Source organism: Camarhynchus parvulus, chromosome 1, assembly GCF_901933205.1.
Source record: "Camarhynchus parvulus chromosome 1, STF_HiC, whole genome shotgun sequence".
NCBI classification, from domain to species: Eukaryota; Metazoa; Chordata; class Aves; order Passeriformes; family Thraupidae; genus Camarhynchus; species Camarhynchus parvulus.
The window spans coordinates 849,153-868,820 of NC_044571.1; the positions used below are offsets into that span (position 1 = coordinate 849,153).

The window sequence follows — 19,668 nt, forward strand, 5'->3', positions numbered from 1 at the left end:
TCTGCTGGAGCCAAGATCAGCAGAATGACCCAGAACAGGAAAACATCTCCAGAACAGCACAGCCAGACAGACAGACACTTCCTCAGGGACTCCCCTGGATCCCTGGCAGTGTCCCAGGCCAGGGTGGACCCTGGGGCTGGGAGCAGCCTGGGACAGTGGGAGGTGTCCCTGCCATGGCAGGGGTGGGATGGGATGAGCTTTGAGGTCCTTCCCAACCCAAACCATCCCGGGATTTCTCAGATCAGAAAATTAATTCCAGAGTTTTACAAGTTGTTTTAACTCAGAATTACTTTCCTTCCTTGAGGACTGCCATACCTCCCCTTCTCTCCCATCAAATGCCACCTCCAAAAGCCCTGACCTCCTAACCCTAACCCAGCTATTCCAGGAGCAAACCCTGGTGGAAGAGCAGCAGCCCCCATCTCTCCGAGATTTCAGGCTCATTACTCCAGAACTCCCCCTCCAAAGTACTCAAGGGTCTGTATAAATATTTTTACTTAAATATTGACTTCATTTAATTCAGAGATGACTGAAAAAATAAGAGAGACAGAGAGGAAGGAATGTCCATGAGCTGCTTTATGATTTAGAAAGGCAGCTTGAATAAGTTTTAGTTCAGCTTCATTAACAAAAATGTGCAGGTCTTGTCTCTATGACAACTCCAGAGGGAGTGGAATGATTCCCTTCCTCTCAAGAGCCTGGAAAACTGAATAATTCAGAGAGGAGGAGATCCTTAGTCAGACTATTTACAACTGTTTGGATTTGTTAACACCTATTTAAAGCAAAGGCCTATGGAAGATTTTTGGAGAAAGGATGTCTTGTTCAAGACAAAACTTATTTCCTTGTTTAATTCAGAGGCAAGACAAGTTCCAAAGGGACATTTGAACACTCACTAAGGCTTCAGCAAATAAGACAACCAATCCAGCTTTGATATTTGTAAGATGAAGATAACCAGAAAAGAAAATAAGCTCTTTTTTTAAAAGCCATGTAGGTCTGGGCATGCAGATTTCCCAAGCAATTAAATAATTCTCCTCTTTCTCCTGTCAGAGCAAAATTCTGCCTTTAACAGTCCTTCACTGCACCAGAAAGTTTTTGTAATGGCAATAAACTCCTTCTCAAACAGCTCACAGAGGAAAAGGGAACAGATTCCCCCAAAGTTCTCCATCCCTCTTACCCAATGCACAATGAAAACCACTTTTAATTCTCTCTGTCTCACACCAATATCTGTGTTGGTAGTAATATTATTAATGCAAACCATGAATAATCATGGACTCATGGAATGGGATGGGTTGAAGGGACCTCAAAGTTCATTTCATCCCACCCCTGCCATGGCAGGGACACCTCCCAGTGTCCCCAGTGTCCAGCCTGGCCTTGGGCACTGCCAGGGATCCAGGGGCAGCCCCAGCTGCTCTGGGCACCCTGTGCCAGGGCCTGCCCACCCTGCCAGGGAACAATTCCTCATTGCCAAGATCCCATCCAGCCCTGCCCTCTGCCACTGGCAGCCATTCCCTGGGTGCTGTCCCTGCACACACACCTGGGTCCAGGTCTGGCAGGGTCAAAGCAGAAACCCCTTCATTCCTGCAGGAAAATCTGGCACTGTGGGAATGTCTGTGCTGTGGAATGGGCACAGATTTGGGTCTGGCTGAACTCACTGAGGAGCTACAAAAATTTCCAATTTCAAGCTTGGACTCCAACTCCAATGGAAACAGTCCATGCCAATCTTCATTTTTGTAACAAACACTCCAGGTCTTGCCTAGGCTCTCCCATTAGCAGATTTATCACTAATTACTGTGCTTAGCAATTGTATTAGTCCAGTTTTAACAGAGCTGAAAGCATTTAGCAACTTGAAATGAGTTTCAAACTGCCAACTCCCAAAATGCCATTTGCTGGGACAGCCCAGGGCCTCAGCCTCCTGCTCACCTGGGGACACCTGGGGACACCTGGGCTTGTGTCCAGCTGCTGCCACCAGCACCCCTAGAGCCTTTCTCAGCCCCTGTGCCCCAAGACTGGGGAGCTCCATAGGGTTGTGGTGGCCCCAGGGCAGGAGCCAGCACCTGTCCCTGGTGACCCTCACCCCACTGACCCAGCCCAGGGGTGACCCCAGCCCAGGGGTGACCCCAGCCCAGGGGTGACCCCAGCCCAGGGGTGACCCTCACCCCACTGACCCCATCTCAGGGGTGACCCCAGCCCAAGGGAGCCCTGGATGCAGATCCCCCCTGAGCAGGACTGGCCCCAGTTCTGAGCCTGGGGAAGCCCAGGAGAGCCCAGCCCCAGCCCCAGCCCTGCCCCAGTGTGCCCACCCCACACTCACCATATCTGTGCTAGCACTGGCTGAGGTAACCCAGATTGGAAAAAAAAGTTCCTGGCTTGATCACCTGTAAAACAAACAGGACATGGCTTCAGTTCCAAACAGCTGGCAGAGGGAATGGGGCATCAGGAGGAAAGAACAGCTGCAAGAGAAGCCCAGCCCATGCCATGACTGATGAGCACTAAGAAAATTCAATGTAACAAAACAGAGTAATGAAGAGGAGGCCTCCTATTGCCTTTGAGACCAAAGTTTGTTGAAGATTTATTAGGATCAGTGCAATTCCTTGATTTGGAGCTTTGCTTCCCGCTGTTTCTGCATTTGGATCTTTCCAAGAGGTCAACCATGCTGATGTCAGTGCTGCACAAATTGGATTTCTAAACCTGATTTCAGTTAAAATGACACACCTTTATTTAATCAGACCTTTTATTTATCATAATATTAGTGTGGTGAGCTGACCCTCAGGCACAAAAAACCCATCACTGCCTTCCACAGCAGAATGGGGAATAGAAAATACCAGAAAATAACAGAAAAGTTGGGGCTGATGTGGCAAAATATTTGAACAATGAGATATAAAATAAGAAATACGTGTTCAAATTTTCTAATGATTATGCCCATATGTCTCCCAGGCAGCTCTGTACACATTTGGGCTCCCTAGTTAAGATTTAACTGAACAAAATGAGAAGTGGAAGCTGTGTGTTTACCAGTGATAAATCCAGCAGTTGGTTTCAGACTATGGAACTGTTGATCATGTTTTGCTCTCTCCTCCACAGTAATAGCCCAGATATCCAGGTTGCCTGGTCCAAAAGAAATGGAGAAATGACATTGAGGAACATTCCCTAAAAAACAGCCTCTTTTCTCCCTGGGTGTGATTACCTCACAGCAGTCTGGGCCTCCTCAAACAAGCCAGGGGTGGGAGGTTATTTGCCCCCAGAGCACTCACAGCTGAAATTCCAGTTCCTTTGCCTGCAAAGGCACCTCTTCCCCCAGTACCCCATCTGACCTGCCCACAGGGCAGGGAAAATGGCAAATCTCAGCACTGAGATTTCTCTTTGTAACCCTCCTGCAGATCAGCTGCAAAACCCAACTCCCAGATGGATTCCCAGATCTGAAGGGAATGCAAGGAAGAGGGACTGCTCATCAGAGCTGAGTGACAGGGATGGGGTCAGACCAAAGAGGGGGAACTGGCTGAGTTTCACAGCAGGGATGGTTCCTGGCAGGGTGGGCAGGCCCTGGCACAGGGTGCCCAGAGCAGCTGGGGCTGCCCCTGCATCCCTGGCAGTGCCCAAGGCCAGGCTGGACACTGGGGCTGGGAGCAGCCTGGCACAGTGGGAGGTGTCCACTGATGAGCATCCCAGCCCAGCCCAGCCTGGGATTCTGTGATTTCATGTGAAGAGCAAAAAATAGCAAAAAATCCTGTCCCTGCTGCACTGCCAGGGCCCATCCTGGATCTTTCACTGCATTTCCAGATGCTGCAACTTCCCCTGTTGTAAATGAAGAGATCAAAAATGTGTTGCTTTTGTTCTAACCTAAATGTGGGTGATGGGACAAGGGAAAAACTGGCAGTGATACCCAAAGGCATCTGCTGGGCCTTTCAGCAACTATCAAGTCCAGGAGGCCTGAAAGGAAAAAGCATCTGCACTTCTCCAGTGCAGGTGGAGCAGAAAGAGGGGGTGCCCAGTGACCAGAGAGGCCTGGCTGGGCCTGCAGGGACAGAGGCTGGGGCTGGAAGGGATGGATGCAGCACCCAGGGCTCTGGGCTGCAAAGGGAGGTGCCTGCAAAGCCACCACAAAACTCTCAGCTCAGAGAGATGCACAAACACTTCCCTAGAGAGAACCCTTGGAAAGGAACGTGTTTATGCCAAGTTTTTGCACACAGGAGCAGCTCAGAACACACCAGAAACCACTTACCCCCAAAAGGTGTTGGAAACTGAGCCATGGTTCTGTCACTTTTAGCTTCTTAATAGATGCCTGGAAAAGGAAAAAAAAATTAAAATTAGATATTTGACAGTATCTTCCATTTTCCATATTTTTCTGTATGATTAATGACTACAGAAGAAAAAAAAAGGCAGTGAGGAAGCAGGATTGTATCAATACTTCCCACACCAACTGGGACTTACAAAACTCGGTGTCTCATTTTTGCACTTCCCTGTGCATCTATGAGGGCACCTCCCTACCAGGAAACAGCTACATTTCATTCTGCTTTAAGGATGGCCTCAAAAGCAGCCTGCAGTTATAAATAAGTATATATATATATATATATATATATAATATTATATATATATATATAAATAATACTATATATATATATATATAAATAAATAATATTATATATATATAAAATAAGTTTATTTATTTATTTATAAATAGCCAGAGCTGGAGTGAGGGCAGAGCTCAGTCCCATCCCAGGGATGCTGCTGCAGGCTCCATGACTTTCCTGAGTGTCACAGCCCCTGCTCCTGCTCAGGAGGGAAATCAGCTCCATTTCCAACTGCTGCAACCCAACATCAGTGATCTGGTTTTAATCCTGGCAGCAAATACCCTGCCCTAAATTAAATTCATGGTACATGGAGATTAACTGCATGTCCTGCTGTGTCCCCAGCCCTGAGGAGCAGCAAGGGCCCAAGGTGCAGAGGGAGGGCAGGGGAGCTCCAGGACAGCACCACTGGCTCTGCCAACAAAGGCACCACACAGGCTCCAAATTTCATCTGCACACAGAGAAGGAAAACCATTTTTCTTGCTGCACACAAAGGCTGACATGAGCTGCCTGAGCCAGGGGACAATGGCCAGCACAACAATGAGCCACGGCCTCTTGTCCTGGGAGATTCCACTCGTGTCTTCCAGGCAACAGCAGAAAGGCAGAGGGGAACAGAATCAGGAGAATCATTTAGGCTGCCTGAACAGCAGCAGAAATTTATCAATATCCCTAAGAAAAGGCATTCACTTGCACCAACAATTTCCTTTTGTCTGAATTCCTGTTTGCTCCCCTCCCCATCCCCCTTTCACACTTCCCACATTCTCCTCTGGCTCCCAACTTGGGAACCTCCTGTGTGTCCCTCCCCAGATGTCCCTGCACAAACCCCGGGCACTTTTGCCAGCCAGGCTCCCCTGCAGTTGGAATCTGGGGAATGAGGGACACAATCCTGACTCTTTTTCCTCCTCATTTGGCCGAGCACTGTGACCCCACAGCCTTGTGTCCCAGGCCAGGGCAGGCAGCTGATGCTGCTCCCAAGGGTTATCCCAAAAGTCTCAAATTCCAGGTGCAGAGATCCAAGGGTTCAGAGCAGCTCCCCGAGCTCTGGGGCTCTCCCAGAAGCATTCCTGAAGTGCTGAAAGATCAGCACTTTTATCTTTGCCTGTTTGCTTACTGTTCTCTGCTCTGGGAAAAAACTCAGGGATGCTGCTGGGTTTTATGAGTGCAAGGAAACCTTGAGGGGAAAAAAAAAAGAGGAAAAAAGGAGGAGGAAAAGAAGGGGGAGAAAAAAAGGAGGAGAAAAAAGGAGGAGAAAAAAAGGAGGAGGAAAAAAAGGAGGAGGGAAAAAAGGAGGAGGGAAAAAAGGAGGAGGGAAAAAAGGAGGAGGGAAAAAAGGAGGAGGGAAAAAAGGAGGAGGGAAAAAAGGAGGAAAAAAACAAGGAGGAAGAAGTAAAAAAACACCCAAACAAGCAAAAAGAAAACTAAATCAAAACCAAATGGGGAAAAAGGCAAAAAAAAAAAAAAAAAAAAAAAAAAAAAAAAGAAAAAAGAAAAATAAAAAGCAGGAAACTCAAAAGCAGAAGTCCCTGAAGGCCCCCTCTCAGAGCCCAGGCAGTTTCCATATTATCTGTTCCTTTGCAGCACAAGGGGAAGCAGCAGAGCATTTACAGGCTCAGCCCTTCAGGGAAGAGCCTCCTCCACAGCCTGCCAGGATTCCAAAGGAATTGAATTCCCCCTTTACCTTGAACACAGGGGGAAGAGGAGAGGGAGTGGGAAGTCTGAACACCAGCCCCATGCTGGATGCCAAAGAAAGCAGAAACTATTCCAAAGAACTTCCAGAGGGAAGAAAAAAAAGAAGAAAGTAAGAAACAAACCAAAGCCAGCTGGGGGAATGGAGAGAAGGAGCAGAGAGCTGTGTTTAAATGTGAGAGGCTGAGACCCAAAGCAAAGCTGAGTGCAGCCAGAGAGACAGGGAAACAAACTGAGGGAAAGGCAAATCCCTCCCTGACTGGAACATGCAGGAGTTTGCTGTTCATTGCTGATGGATCACCTGGGTTCCATAAGCACAGGTTTCATTGTGCATGCCTGGGGTGACACCAGGGACCCCAAGCCTCTCCCCAGAGGTTGCACCAGGTGGTTTTTCGAGGTCCATCCTGACCCTAGCTGCTCTGTGATTCAGTTTTTGGGGTTGAAGAGGTCAGGGGTGGAGAACAGGTATTATTTATCCCCCAAAACATCTGGCACAGTTGTTATATTATAAAATATCATACATATGTAAAGTATTGTAAAGCAAATAAACCAGCACAGGATCCCCGGGGCTGGCACAGCCCTGCCAGCCCATGCAGTGCCAGCTGTGCCCCATGGGCACCTTGTCCCCAGCCCAGAGCACTCAGTGCCACCTCCAGGGCACACCTGCAGGGATGGGCACTGCAAAGCTCCCTGGGCAGCCCCTGCCAAGGCCTGAGCTCCCTTTCCATGGGCAAATTGCTGCTGCTGTCCCAGCTGAGCCTGCCCTGGCCCAGCCTGAGGCCGTTCCCTCTGCTCCTGTCCCTGGCACCCCTGGCTGTGCCCTCCTGGCAGGTCTGTGGGGCACTGGAGCGTGTTGGTGTTCCCAGGTCAGGGACAGCAGTGACAGATCGATGACACTGCAGGAGATCAATAGTGGGAAATGCCCACAGCACCATCCCACAGCTGCTCTCTGTGATTTCCCCTGCTCAGGGCTGTTGGCCTGTGCTGCTCTGGGCTGGCAGAAAGGGCCCTGCTTGTGAAAGTTGTTCCATTGCACTGAACATCTCCTGCCTTCTGGGGCTTTCTGGAAAGCCCAAAAAGCCTGGGAGTGCAATCACACAATCATGGAATGGTGTGGGTTGGGAGGGACCTTAAAGCCCATCCAGTGCCACCCCTTTCCTTGTCCCTTCCACCACAGCAAACTCCACAAGCTCCCCATGCATGGCCTCCCACGGAGCTCAGAGCACCAGGAGCCTTTCCCCATGCCTGAGCTGGGGATGATGAGCTGAGCCCGGGCACAGGGATGGAAACGGAACAACAAACACCAGCAACGAGGCACTCCAGCAGCAGCACTTTTACATTAGCTACAGCTGGGACTTGATCACCTGTACAATTATCTTTATAGACACTAATGAGAAACATTTGCTTGCCCCAGCTCTGAGTGAGGGACACAAGGCCCTGCCCAGCCAGCTCAGCTCTCAGGGCTCTCCCTTCCACCTTACACTGCTGTAGCAAGCTCAGAAACACTTAAATTCTTGATCCTCACTCCAAGCTGTTTCTTCTCATAAACCAATACTCTAGATACAAGCACTGTTTTAATACATATATTAAAAAATAGATATTATATATATATATTATAAATACATTAGGGTTTAAGGAATTGATTCCCCTTTACCTTGAACACACAGAGAAGAGGAGATGGAGTGGGAATATAGATATATATAAATATAATATATATAAGGTTATAAATATATAGATCAAATATATATTAGGTTATATATTAATATTAATTATAATATTTATAATAGTATCATATTATAATATTAATATATTAAAATATATTAAAAATATATATAATCTAACTGTAACCCTACAAGTTGTTCACATAAAAGTAAAACTGAACTATGCGGAGAACAACTCCATATACATAAAATCCTAGACCATATCTAAATTTAAGTACTGATGTTTAAAGCTTTTACCTCAAAAAATGAGGAGGTTGAAAATAACTCCAGTAAAACATTTATTCATAGGAGTCAGACAAATATGAAAATTCCTTTCACAGTGTATTATGTATGGACTTTAAAAATATGGCTCAGAACTTTATTAGGCTTTCTATTTAAAGTTATCTGTGCTCTGCTGAGGCCATGTTTACAGAGAAAACTGCAATAAAGCCACAGGAGGTATAAATTAACAATAATTGAGCTATTTCAGTATTTCTTTATACAGACACGTTTCACACAAGAAAGATCCTGGTTTTGTTTTCCCTAAAATGCAACCCAGCATTTCTATTCCTAAACAATTCCTCAGGAGATAATTCTTGATCTGAATGCCAGAATTAATTCCTGAGGCCACTTATCAGTCACCTTCCTCCTCCCACAGGAAAAAAAAAAGACAAACCCAAGCAGACAGAGTCCTAACATCCTCCAAGAATTCCAAAAGACAACAAAATCCCCCAAGCAGGACATCCCATGAGTGTCCAGGCTGAGAGCAGGGTTTGGAGCTTGCAGATGTTCCATGGGAAAGCCTCTGGACCAGGAGCAGTCAAGGGACCCAGAGTTTTAGCAAAGCCTGGTAATTCTGGATCAATGTTGGAAACAAAAGCATTTTGAGACGTTCAGGGAATTCTGATCCTCGCTCTTTGGAGATCAGATTTTAACTCAGTCACCACTTTGCAAAACTTTCCAGGGTTTCTGTTCCTTACAGCAGTGACTGATAAAGTAAAAACCTTCACAAATGTCAAGTCCTGCCATTTCTTCTATTTTGTACCCAGAAGAGATTAACAAAGCACCTCCCCACTGCAGACATTTTTCAACAGCTGTGGCAATGATCAAACTGCAGAGAAGTCACCTCTGCATCCCAGAAACATGGAATGGGTTGGGCAGGGAGGGACCTTAAAGATCATCTGCCTGACAGGAGGGACAGGAGCAGAGGGAACGGCCTCAGGCTGGGCCAGGGCAGGCTCAGCTGGGACAGCAGCAGCAATTTGCCCATGGAAAGGGAGCTCAGGCCTTGGCAGGGGCTGCCCAGGGAGCTTTGCAGTGCCCATCCCTGCAGGTGTGCCCTGGAGGTGGCACTGAGTGCTCTGGGCTGGGGACAAGGTGCCCATGGGGCACAGCTGGCACTGCATGGGCTGGCAGGGCTGTGCCAGCCCTGGGGATTTGGGACCTCTCACACATGGGCTCCTCCAGTCCCAACTGAACCATGCCTGGAATCCAGCACCCTTCTCAAGAGGTGACTGACTCTCATTTTAAAAGATTTAGCACAGTGAAAATCCAGTGTATCACTCAACTGTCTGTAAATCCCTTAATAAGAAATAAGTATCTTGTTTTATTTTCAGTTTAATAGCTGTTGGCTCATTCAGAACCACCAGACCCTGTAAAGCAGGAATTCCAGGAGTTTCTTACTGCTACAGTTTGTTGGGTTTTTAAGTTGTCTTTACTCACACACATGCAGCAGTGACCTGTTTGCTCATTTTGTTTGTTTGGGGGGGGTGTGTTAAAAACCTTCATTAACACAATGGCAGTGGGCAATTTCTGACTCCTCCTCCTTTAAAACAAGTACTAAACCCAAAAATCTGCAAGACAAGAATTAGGAACTTGGGAATACTTGCACTCCTACAACAACCTTAACAGCAGCCTGACACTAACCTCAAGAATGATCTGGAAAGGAGGATAAGAAAGCGCAGGATTCCCTGCTGGATGTGAGTGCTGTGTGCCCTGCATCTCACAGTCTGTTTTATGTATCTCACAGACCTGGAGCTCCCAGAGCAGATCCAGCAGAGCTGAGCAAGGGCCTGGAGCCTCCCCGTGCCCAGGACAGCCTGGGGGAGCTGGGGCTGCTCAGCCTGGAGAGGAGCCCCAGGGAGAGAGAGGGGCCTCAGCCCTGCCTGGCCCTGTGTCTGTCCCTGTGTCTGTCCCTGTGTCTGTCCCTGTGTGTCCCTGTGTGCAGAGGTCAGAGCAGGCCCAGGCTCTGCTCCAGGCCCAGCAATGGCCCCAGAGCCACGGGCAGGGCCTGAGCCCAGCAATTCCCCTGCACAGGAGGCACAACTTGTGCCCTGGGCAGGGCCCGAGCTGGAGCAGAGCCCAGAGAGGGGCTGGAGTCTCCTCCTGGGACATTCCAGAGCCACCTGGGCCCACCCTGTGCCCTCTGCTCTGGGATGGCCCTGCTGGAGCAGGGAGGTGGCACCAGTGACCCTCTGTGGTCCCTCCCAACCTCACCCATCAGTGACTCCATGAACACCAAGAGAAGCAGGTAAAGCAGATGGGTTCTAGTATCTCCATCCCATAAACTGAAGGCAGTTATGCTTTATTTCCAAGCTGCTCATCCAGCTGTGTCCATGGCTCCAGGACCCCTCAGCAATGGCACTCAGGGGACTCTTGGAACAGAAGAGGAGTGGCCAAAGCCTGGAGTCCAGCCTTGGCTGAGTCTGAGTGCTCTGTACCCCCTCAGTGCCAGCTTTACCCCCATTTTATGGGAGTACATTGTTCTAAGAGGAGTCTGACAGTCACACCACACCTCTAACCTGGCCACCCTTGACTCTTGAACTCCACCTTTGAAAGCTGGGTCACTTCTGTGGGCATTTTCCCCTTATCACATTCTGATCTCTCCAGCCCTCACCACAACCAACCGTGTTCCTTCAGTTGCTGCCTCTGCAAGAACCACCCCAATTGGGTTAGAGAAATAATTACAATAATTACAAATAAATAATTACATGGCTTTTTGCAGATTATCCCTTTCCTTATTCCTGCATCAACTCTCACACCTATTCCACCCACCTCAGGCCACTTTCTGTAGCAAGGGGGACACAGCTGCAGCACCTCCAAGTCAAGAAGATCATGGAAATACTCTGGGAAGTGGCTGATAAACCTCTTCCCTCCCTCTCCTACAGATGCCCATGACACAACTCTGCAGGAACTCCCATTTCAGTCCAGCTGGATGTTTTTAAAGGAATTAGGGCAGCCAAAGGAATAGGTCAGAGCTGTTGAGTCTGGCTCGGACAGCAGTGGTGCCTTCCAGCCCAAGATTTAATCACTTGTAGGCCTGACCTAATCCCACCTAGCTATGCTGCGAAAATCCACGTGCTTGTCTCAACTTTACAGCTGACCCTTTGAAATGGGGACAATGAAAAAAAAAAAAAAAGAAAATCGGTTATTCTTGAGTTGTTTCACTTCACCTTCCCCATCTCTGCCACTAAGTAACAGCTCTGCTGGGGGAAGGGTAGGAAGGAAGAAAAGCCCTGAGCCAGCACAAGTGTTGAGTCAGGGAGTTCAGGATGTGCAGTCCATTCCCTGCCCCCTGCTCCAAGGCACATGCAGCAGATAAAAGGTCTGGCAGGGCAGGGCCAGGCTGCAGCTGGAGATGAAAGCAAAGGCTCTGTCCCCTGCAGGACCCAGGGAGGTCACTCTGTCCCCTGCAAGCAGCTGCTCTCCTGAACTCTCCCAGTTACATAAGCACAGGGCTCTGCTGGTGCAGATCTGGAAGCAGATTTTCAAACCAGTCATTTCCTAGGAGAATTATTCAGCACCCAGCAGCTCTTATCAGCATCTCAGGAGCTGTGTCAGCCCACATCACCACTGCCTCAGGCAGCTCCTCTCTCCCACCCAAGGACATTGGGCTCTGAATGTCTTCCATGCTCTGTCTTCTCAACTCCTGCAGGACATGAGGAGCTCTTCAGATGCACAAACAGACTGTAACTGAGGCATTCAGACCAGGCTTTGTGTCATTCACCCTCCTTCTGGGCACACCTAGCCCTGCTGCTCCAGCACTGGTTGATCACAGGTGGCCAAGAAGAGAAAGGGTCAAGCAGACAAGAAACAGCAGCTTTATAGGGAAGAAATGCAAATGTTGGAGAAACAGAGAAACTTCCTGGGAGAGGACAGGCCCTTGGGCATTTGTAAAATCAAGGGATTTCCTTGCACTGCAAAGGGGGCTGAGCAGGCAGCAGCTCACAGGGAGGGTCAGGGACTCTCTCATAAAGCCTAAACAAGGAATTAAACACGGTAAAGATTCCTTTCTCCTATTTAAAATATCCTTAAGCACACTCTAAGGAAATGAAGCAAAAAGGGCTCCACTGCAGGAGACAGGGACTATCCCAAAGCAAGGGTTTCATGGTTCCATGAGATCAATTCCCTTCAAAATGTCTGGAACCAGTTTTCACACAAGAGCAAAACCATCCCAGGTGTGACCACAAAACCAGGCAAGTGACACAGGCAATGGGGTAAGGGAAAAAACAAACAGTCTGTAAGATAAAACACACACTGTACATACATATAGAACATATACACATACATTCCAAAAGGCACAATCCAACTCAAAGATCCTATTTCTGGATTAAATAAATTACTAATTGATTGCAAGTACATTCAAATAGCACAAAAAAAATGTGTAAGCTTTCTTTCCAGGTGCCAACTGTGCTTTCCCAGCAGTTCCACTTAAACCAGGCTCCAGCATCTCAACAACAACTGGAAAAATTTCACCTCCTGGCTGGGGTAAAGCAATCACTGAATGTTTTGAGTTGGAGGGATCCTAAAGCTCATCCCATGCCATGGGCAGGGACACCTCCCACTGTGCCAGGCTGCTCCCAGCCCCAGTGTCCAACCTGGCCCTGGCCACTGCCAGGGATCCAGGGGCAGCCCCAGCTGCTCTGGGAATTCCAGCCCAGCCCCTGCCCACCCTGCCAGGGAAGGATTTCTCCCAGTACCCCATCCACCCCTGCTCTCTTCTAATGCTGAGATACAAGGCCAGGAATAATCCTGCTGGATGCATTATCAGTGGTAATGGCAAGTTCAGATACAGCAAAGAAATGAGCAAAACCAGACACAAAACAAGGGAAGACTTTCCATGCATTTCACTGGACTTGGGGGTGAGGATTTATGGAAGAAGATTTCCCCAAAGCAAACAGAGAGTGAGGTTCAGGTTTGTCTCTGCACAAAGCTACAGGTCAAGGCAAGAGGTTATTGGGAGAAGAGCCAGATTTCAGCTCCAGCCCTGCCCCACAGAGCAGCCCTGAACCACTGAGGATGGCTCCAAGTGACCCCAAGTTCCAGCCACTTTGCATTTCTGCCAAGGGCTGGGAATCATTTCAGGCCATGCTGGAGAGAACAAGGAGATGCACACAAAGCCAAGAACTCCAAGGAAACATCTAGATATGGAAAATAGGGTCCTTTTAAAAAAAAACAAACGTATCAGACAGGGAAGAGATGCTCATCCTCACTATAAAGTACTTGGAGCTGCTCTGGAGGATGCAGACTGGGGGAGAAGCACCATGTGCACAGGCATTTTCCATGCTGGCTCTGAAAACTTTGTTATGGTCCTTCTCTAAATGAGCCAGGAAGTCTGGACAGTTAATAACACCGCAAAGAGTAATTTTCCTGTCCTGAAATGCTTTAATAGGTCTTTCCAGGATAAAAATTCCTTTCCTGCAAGAGGATAAGAACATTAAGGCTGTTGTTAGTGCTAATGGTTTATTTACTGTAAGTCACAAATCTGTGGCATGGGGAGGTTTGTTTACTGTAGCTCACAAATTTCTCCCCTGTGGGTACTTCAAAAGTCAACTGGTTTGCAGTTCCCTGTAATCAGGAAAATTTGCTACAAGGTTGTGGGGCAGCCTTGCACTGGGAAAAAATCCAATTGCAAAACTGTAACATGATGCTGATTTCCCAACATAATAGATCTAAAAAACCTTTCAAGTTTGATTCAAGAAGAAAGCCCGGGCAGCTGTGACAACAAACCTCCTCCTTAAAACCCTCACATTTGCAAGTTTTTAACTGATAATCAGTGCCCAAGCACACCCACAAATTGTTCTTCTGGGATGTCACAGCCTGACCCCTGCTCACAGGCACTGGGTGCTGGCAGCAGGTTGGTTCCTACAGAGCCACCCTGAACTCTGCATCCCAAAGAGAATCCCCAAATCCCTGGGGCTGGCACAGCCCTGCCAGCCCATGCAGTGCCAGCTGTGCCCCATGGGCACCTTGTCCCCAGCCCAGAGCACTCAGTGCCACCTCCAGGGCACACCTGCAGGGATGGGCACTGCAAAGCTCCCTGGGCAGCCCCTGCCAAGGCCTGAGCTCCCTTTCCATGGGCAAATTGCTGCTGCTGGCCCAGCTGAGCCTGCCCTGGCCCAGCCTGAGGCCGTTCCCTCTGCTCCTGTCCCTGTGCCCTGGGAGCAGAGCCCGACCCCCCCGGCTGTGCCCTCCTGGCAGGGACTTGTGCAGAGCCACAAGGGCCCCTGAGCCTCCTTTGCTCCAGCCTCAGCCCCTTCCCAGCTCCCTCAGGGATTCTCCAGCCCCCTCCCAGCTCCCTCAGGAACTCTCCAGCCCCTTCCCAGCTCCTCAGGGATTCTCCAGCCCCTTCCCAGCTCCCTCAGGGATTCTCCAGCCCCTTCCCAGCTCCCTCAGGGATTCTCCAGCTCCTTCCCAGCTCCATTCCCTGCCCTGGACACGCTCCAGCCCCTCCAGGGCTCTCCTGCAGGACCAGGACTGGGCACAGCCCTCGAGGGACCCCAGCACAGAGGGACAATCCCTGCCCTGCTCCTGCTGGACACCCTGGGGCTGATCCAAGCCAGGATGTTTCCTCAGCAAAGGCAGGGAGAGAAAAAGGTAAATGAAGAGATGAAACTCAGTAAAGAGAGGTCAGGGAGAGGAGAGCCAAGGAATGATGAAGAGCAGGAAGGGCAGGACACAGCAGCTCCATGGTATAAACACAACTTATCCCTTTCCTCCAACTCCCACAGCTCTTACAGCACTCCAGTCAAAGCTCCCCAAGGATGAGCTTTCCCAGGTTCACACCTCTGGGCAGAGATCAAACCTGCTCAGAAGAAGGTGCTACACCCACCACAGAGCAATGATCTGAAGACAGAAGTTTCCTTTAGGGTCTGGCTTGCCTTGACAGCAGCTTTGATAGAAGCTTTTCCTGATCTCGAGCCCAGACCTCCCTGAGACAGCTCGGGCTGTTCCCTCAGGTCCTGTCCCTGCTCACAGGGAGCAGAGATCAGTGCCTACAATAACAGATATGAAAGGTTTGTACAATTTACAGCACAGGAGGAACAAGTGGCACAATTTATAGCTCATACTTGCAGCAATGGATTAAACCAGACAATCCCAATCCATCCAGGCGACTTCAGAAGCTGCTGCCACTCCTGACTGTGGATCAGGATTCCTTTATTTCTCCATCTGGCTTGTTGAAAATAGAGGCAATCTGCCTGGGCAGCAGCCTTGTGACTCCAGCAGGAGATGGCTCCAGGGCCACTTGCTGCAGCACCAAACCACGTCCCCAGCCTGAGGAGCAGAGGCTCTCCCAGCTGGCACTGCAGGCAGCAGGAACTGCTCAGCTCCTGGCTCCAGCACAGCATTCCCCACGAGCTGCCAACTGCCAGCATCTCCAAAATAACCTCTGCACACTAAAAATACCTTTCTGGTTATTTACCTTCTGAGTTGAGAGCTCAAAATGAAAACTGGCATTCTAATGATGAATCCACAACTTCATCAATCATTACCTTCTGAAACAGCAAGCAAGAGTTTATGGCAGTCACTTGGCTGCAGAAGTGTAACCCAAAGACATTTTACAGGAAAAATTAAGTTGTCAATATTTCAACTGTTCAAAACCACCCTATACTGAAGTACTTACAATCAAACCTTCATCAGTCAAAAAAGCCTTTCTCAAAATCAACAGTGAAGTTGTCAATTCTCCTGGGAAGCACCACAGGTGTTTAGTGGTGCTTGAAGTGAAGAGAAAACCCAAAATGAACTTGCTGGGGTGAAGAGTTGGATGGTTGCAGAGGAAGAAATCTGAATTTTTGCCTCAAAATTAACTTATCCCCATTGGGGAGAGGAAAGGGTAATAACACTCAACCATCACTGACACCAGGAAAATGAATACACAGAACCACAGAATGGTTTGGAAAGGACCTTAAACTCACCCCCTGCCATGGCAGGGACACCTCCCACTGTCCCCAGTGCCCAGCCTGGCCTTGGGCACTGCCAGGGATCCAGGGGCAGCCCCAGCTGCTCTGGGCACCCTGTGCCAGGGCCTGCCCACCCTGCCAGGGAGGAAATTGTTCCTAATATCTGACCTAAACCTGTAATTTTTCAGTTCAGGGTCATTCCCTGTGTGCTGTCCCTGCATCGCCTGGAAATTGTCTCTCTCCAGCTTTCCTGGGGCTCCTGCAGGCCCTGCAAGGCCACCCTGAGCTCAGGCCAAAGCTTCTCCTGTGCAGGTGAACAATGCCAGCTGTGCCAGCCTTTCCTGCCAGCAGAGCTGCTCCATCCCTCTGCTCATCCTGGAGCCTCCTCTGGGCTCTCTGCAGCAGCTCCAGCTCCTCCCTGCGCTGGGGCAGCTCTGCAGCTGGGAAGTCACCTGTGGGGCACAGGGACACAATCCCAATCCCTCTCCTGATCCCAGCTGGGGGCTCTGGGCTGGGGCAGGCCCAGCTCTCCCAGGGCTGCTCCATCTGCTCATCCCAGCCTGGATTGATGCTGGGGTTGCCCCAACCCAAGTGCAGCACTTGGTACTTTCCTAATGCAGAACCAACAGAGGCCCTGAAGGTGCCAAGGATGATCCACAGCATTCTCCAGGTTCCAAGTTCAGTCCCCAAGCTGTGACCAGCCAGACCAGGCCCCATGGAGCACTTATTACATCAAACCCACTTGGCTTTCTCACAGAAATGAAACATTAAGTACCTGTAGAGATAAAACCACATGAACATGCCTCAGGTCTCATCTGATTAAATGCTGCTGCTGACAGTTTGAGAATCCAAGCACTCAGCACTCCTCCAAATGTTCAGCTGGACTGGAGAAACTTTCAGGCAGGAAATGCCAAATTACACAAGAAAAAAAAGGTCCAGTAAAAAAAAAAAAAAACACTTCATATGTTTAAAGGAGGAAAGAGCAGCAGCAAATATTCCACAATTAAGGTCCTCAGCAAGAGATGCCCTCACACTCTACACTGAAGAGGCCATTTACTCACACACTTCTGCTCTTTTCTCCTTTTATTTGTAGTTCTCCAGCAAACATTATCCATGACAACTGTCAAGCTACAGGAGCTCTATATGGCAACAGCTCATGGCTCCAGCCCTGAGGAATCTCACTAATGATTTCAATGAAATGAGGACAAATGAAGGAATAACACAAGTATTGGGGTATCTATTTGTCTATGGCCCTTTTAATCATTGCTTGGACAGCTGGGAATTGGAATGCTCCAGGAGCAGGAAGAAAGGAGAAAAAAAACCCAAGCAGCACCTCTTGTTCCTTCAGGACATGAACAAAGGAAAAGATTCTTGAATTGGGCCCAGCAGAAAAATCAGCATCCTCCAATCCTGAGATCATTCCCTCAGCCTTCTGAAAGGTTCCTGTTTCAGGCTTGCAGGGGCCTCCCAAATCCTGGCAACCAGCAGCCAGGACAGGGTCAGAGCACTGTTAAAATCCTCCAGGAACTGGAGGAATCAGGTTGGAATGAGGCAAAGAAACTGGGCAACAGAGCAAATCCTGCAGGCTGAGGAGGAAATGCAACACCTCAGGACTAGAATCTGTCAGGGAACTCTGGGGAGACTCCCAACAACCACCATGGAAAAGGAGGCAGAAGTTCCTGAAACACAGACAGGCATGGCAGAGCTGAGGCCAGAAATCCCAGAAGGAATCCCAGAAGGAATCCCAGAATCCCACAAGGATTGCATTGGGAGGGACCCTAAAGCTCATCCCATCCCAGCCCTGCCATGGCAGGGACACCTCCCACTGTGCCAGGCTCTCCAAGGCAGTCCCAGCCTGGCCTTGGGCACTGCCAGGGATCCAGGGCAGCCCCAGCTGCTCTGGGCACCCTGTGTCACCAGCCCAAATCGGGCTACCAGAGGACTGAGTTTTGTGTTTTGCTCGTCTACTTCAGAATTTGGAGAGTCTTCTGTGAGTCTTTCTTTGAAATTCATGTCATTGCTGGCAGCTCAGGAAGCTGTTAGACCACTTTGAAATAAAACCTGCAGAATATTAAGACACATCCAAACACACCTGCCTGAACAGGCAAACACCACACGTGGCTTCCCCCAAAGCCTGGAGAGAACATTCCTAATAAATCCTGCAGGGATCCAGCATGAAGGGCATGAAGCACCCTGCCCACATCCTGGGGTTCAGGTGCTTTCCCCAAAGACTAAAAAAGCTTTGATTAGACAGGCAAAACTTTTAGATTTGATATTCCATGGAACTGCACCTGGGAATTCAGTGGAACCCTGGAAAACACTCTGTGTGACAGAAGAATTGATCTGCTTTGGAAAACAGCAGTTGCAGAGGATCAGCCCCAGGATCACACAGAAATCACGTGAGAATTAAGCATTATGAAAAAAAAAAAAAAGCCTGAGGGGGAACCATGGATGTTCCAAGCAGGATCTCACAGTTGCAAGTGAGATTTAATTTGGTTTCAATGCAAAGTTCAGTGTTTAGACCCATAACAAACTCACACAAACCTCATTTCTTAAATGCTTCTCCCTAGACTGGACAGACTGAACAGATACACAGGGATCTAAGGGGCGGGAAAAAAGAGCCATAACATTAAAATGTAACAGCCTGGCCAAAAATATGAGTAACCAGATCACAGTGCCAGAGGTCAGAGATCTACCAACACTGCTCCTGCCAGCCATTGAAAGGCAGGAATAAAGGAGCCCTGCAAGGAGGCACCAAGCCAGCACCGTCCCCAGGAACAAAGAACTTCACACATTTTTTTTCAGTTACCTTGCCAAGAACTTCCCCACTGTATCCAACACTCACCACTGAATCTGGAAGGAATATAATGGTTCTATAGCAACCAGCTGTGGAGATATTTTTCAAACAGAACAAATTCGATACAAATGCCAAATACTTTCCCAAGTAATTTAGCCTATTCCTAGTGGGAGGAGAAAACTCTGGTCACTGCTGTGATCCAAAACACAGTGTAGATCTGAGTTCTGTACAGAACTCAGGCAGCTGAAAACAAATCTGATAACCAGGAGCAGATAAACAGACACCCAGGTGTGCACCTTCTGTTAATGTGCCAGGACACGACTCCAGCAGCCTCCCTCCTCTGGAGCAGCATTTCCATGAGACTTTTCCACACTGGTTACACTCCCCCCACCAACAGGCCACCTTTACTAATATTTCCATGTCCCTTGGAAGAGTTCATCAGGGAATCCTCTGGGGAGGTGAAGCAGGCACAAAACACACCAGCTCCACAGTGGCACCTGCAGATAAATCACAGCAAGAGAGACCTGGAGGGGCTGGAGCGTGTCCAGGGCAGGGAACGGAGCTGGGAAGGGGCTGGAGAATCCCTGAGGGAGCTGGGAAGGGGCTGGAGAATCCCTGAGGAGCTGGGAAGGGGCTGAGGCTGGAGCAAAGGAGGCTCAGGGGCCCTTGTGGCTCTGCACAAGTCCCTGCCAGGAGGGCACAGCCGGGGGGGTCGGGCTCTGCTCCCAGGGCACAGGGACAGGAGCAGA

General features: G+C 49.1%; 1 protein-coding gene across 3 annotated transcripts in view; it reads right to left on the bottom strand.

The window, feature by feature from the left end:
- ITSN1 (intersectin 1) overlaps positions 1 to 19,668 on the bottom strand; it is a 109,762-nt gene that overhangs the window by 79,019 nt on the left and 11,075 nt on the right. For all 3 annotated transcript variants that reach the window (XM_030969082.1, XM_030969167.1, XM_030969255.1), the window contains exons 2-4: positions 4,211 to 4,270; positions 3,004 to 3,096; positions 2,306 to 2,369 (exon numbers count right to left, since the gene is read on the bottom strand). In XM_030969082.1, the coding sequence (XP_030824942.1) occupies positions 2,306 to 2,369; positions 3,004 to 3,096; positions 4,211 to 4,238 (185 nt within the window). In that variant the 5' untranslated portion in view covers positions 4,239 to 4,270. The remainder of the gene's footprint in view (positions 1 to 2,305; positions 2,370 to 3,003; positions 3,097 to 4,210; positions 4,271 to 19,668) is intronic.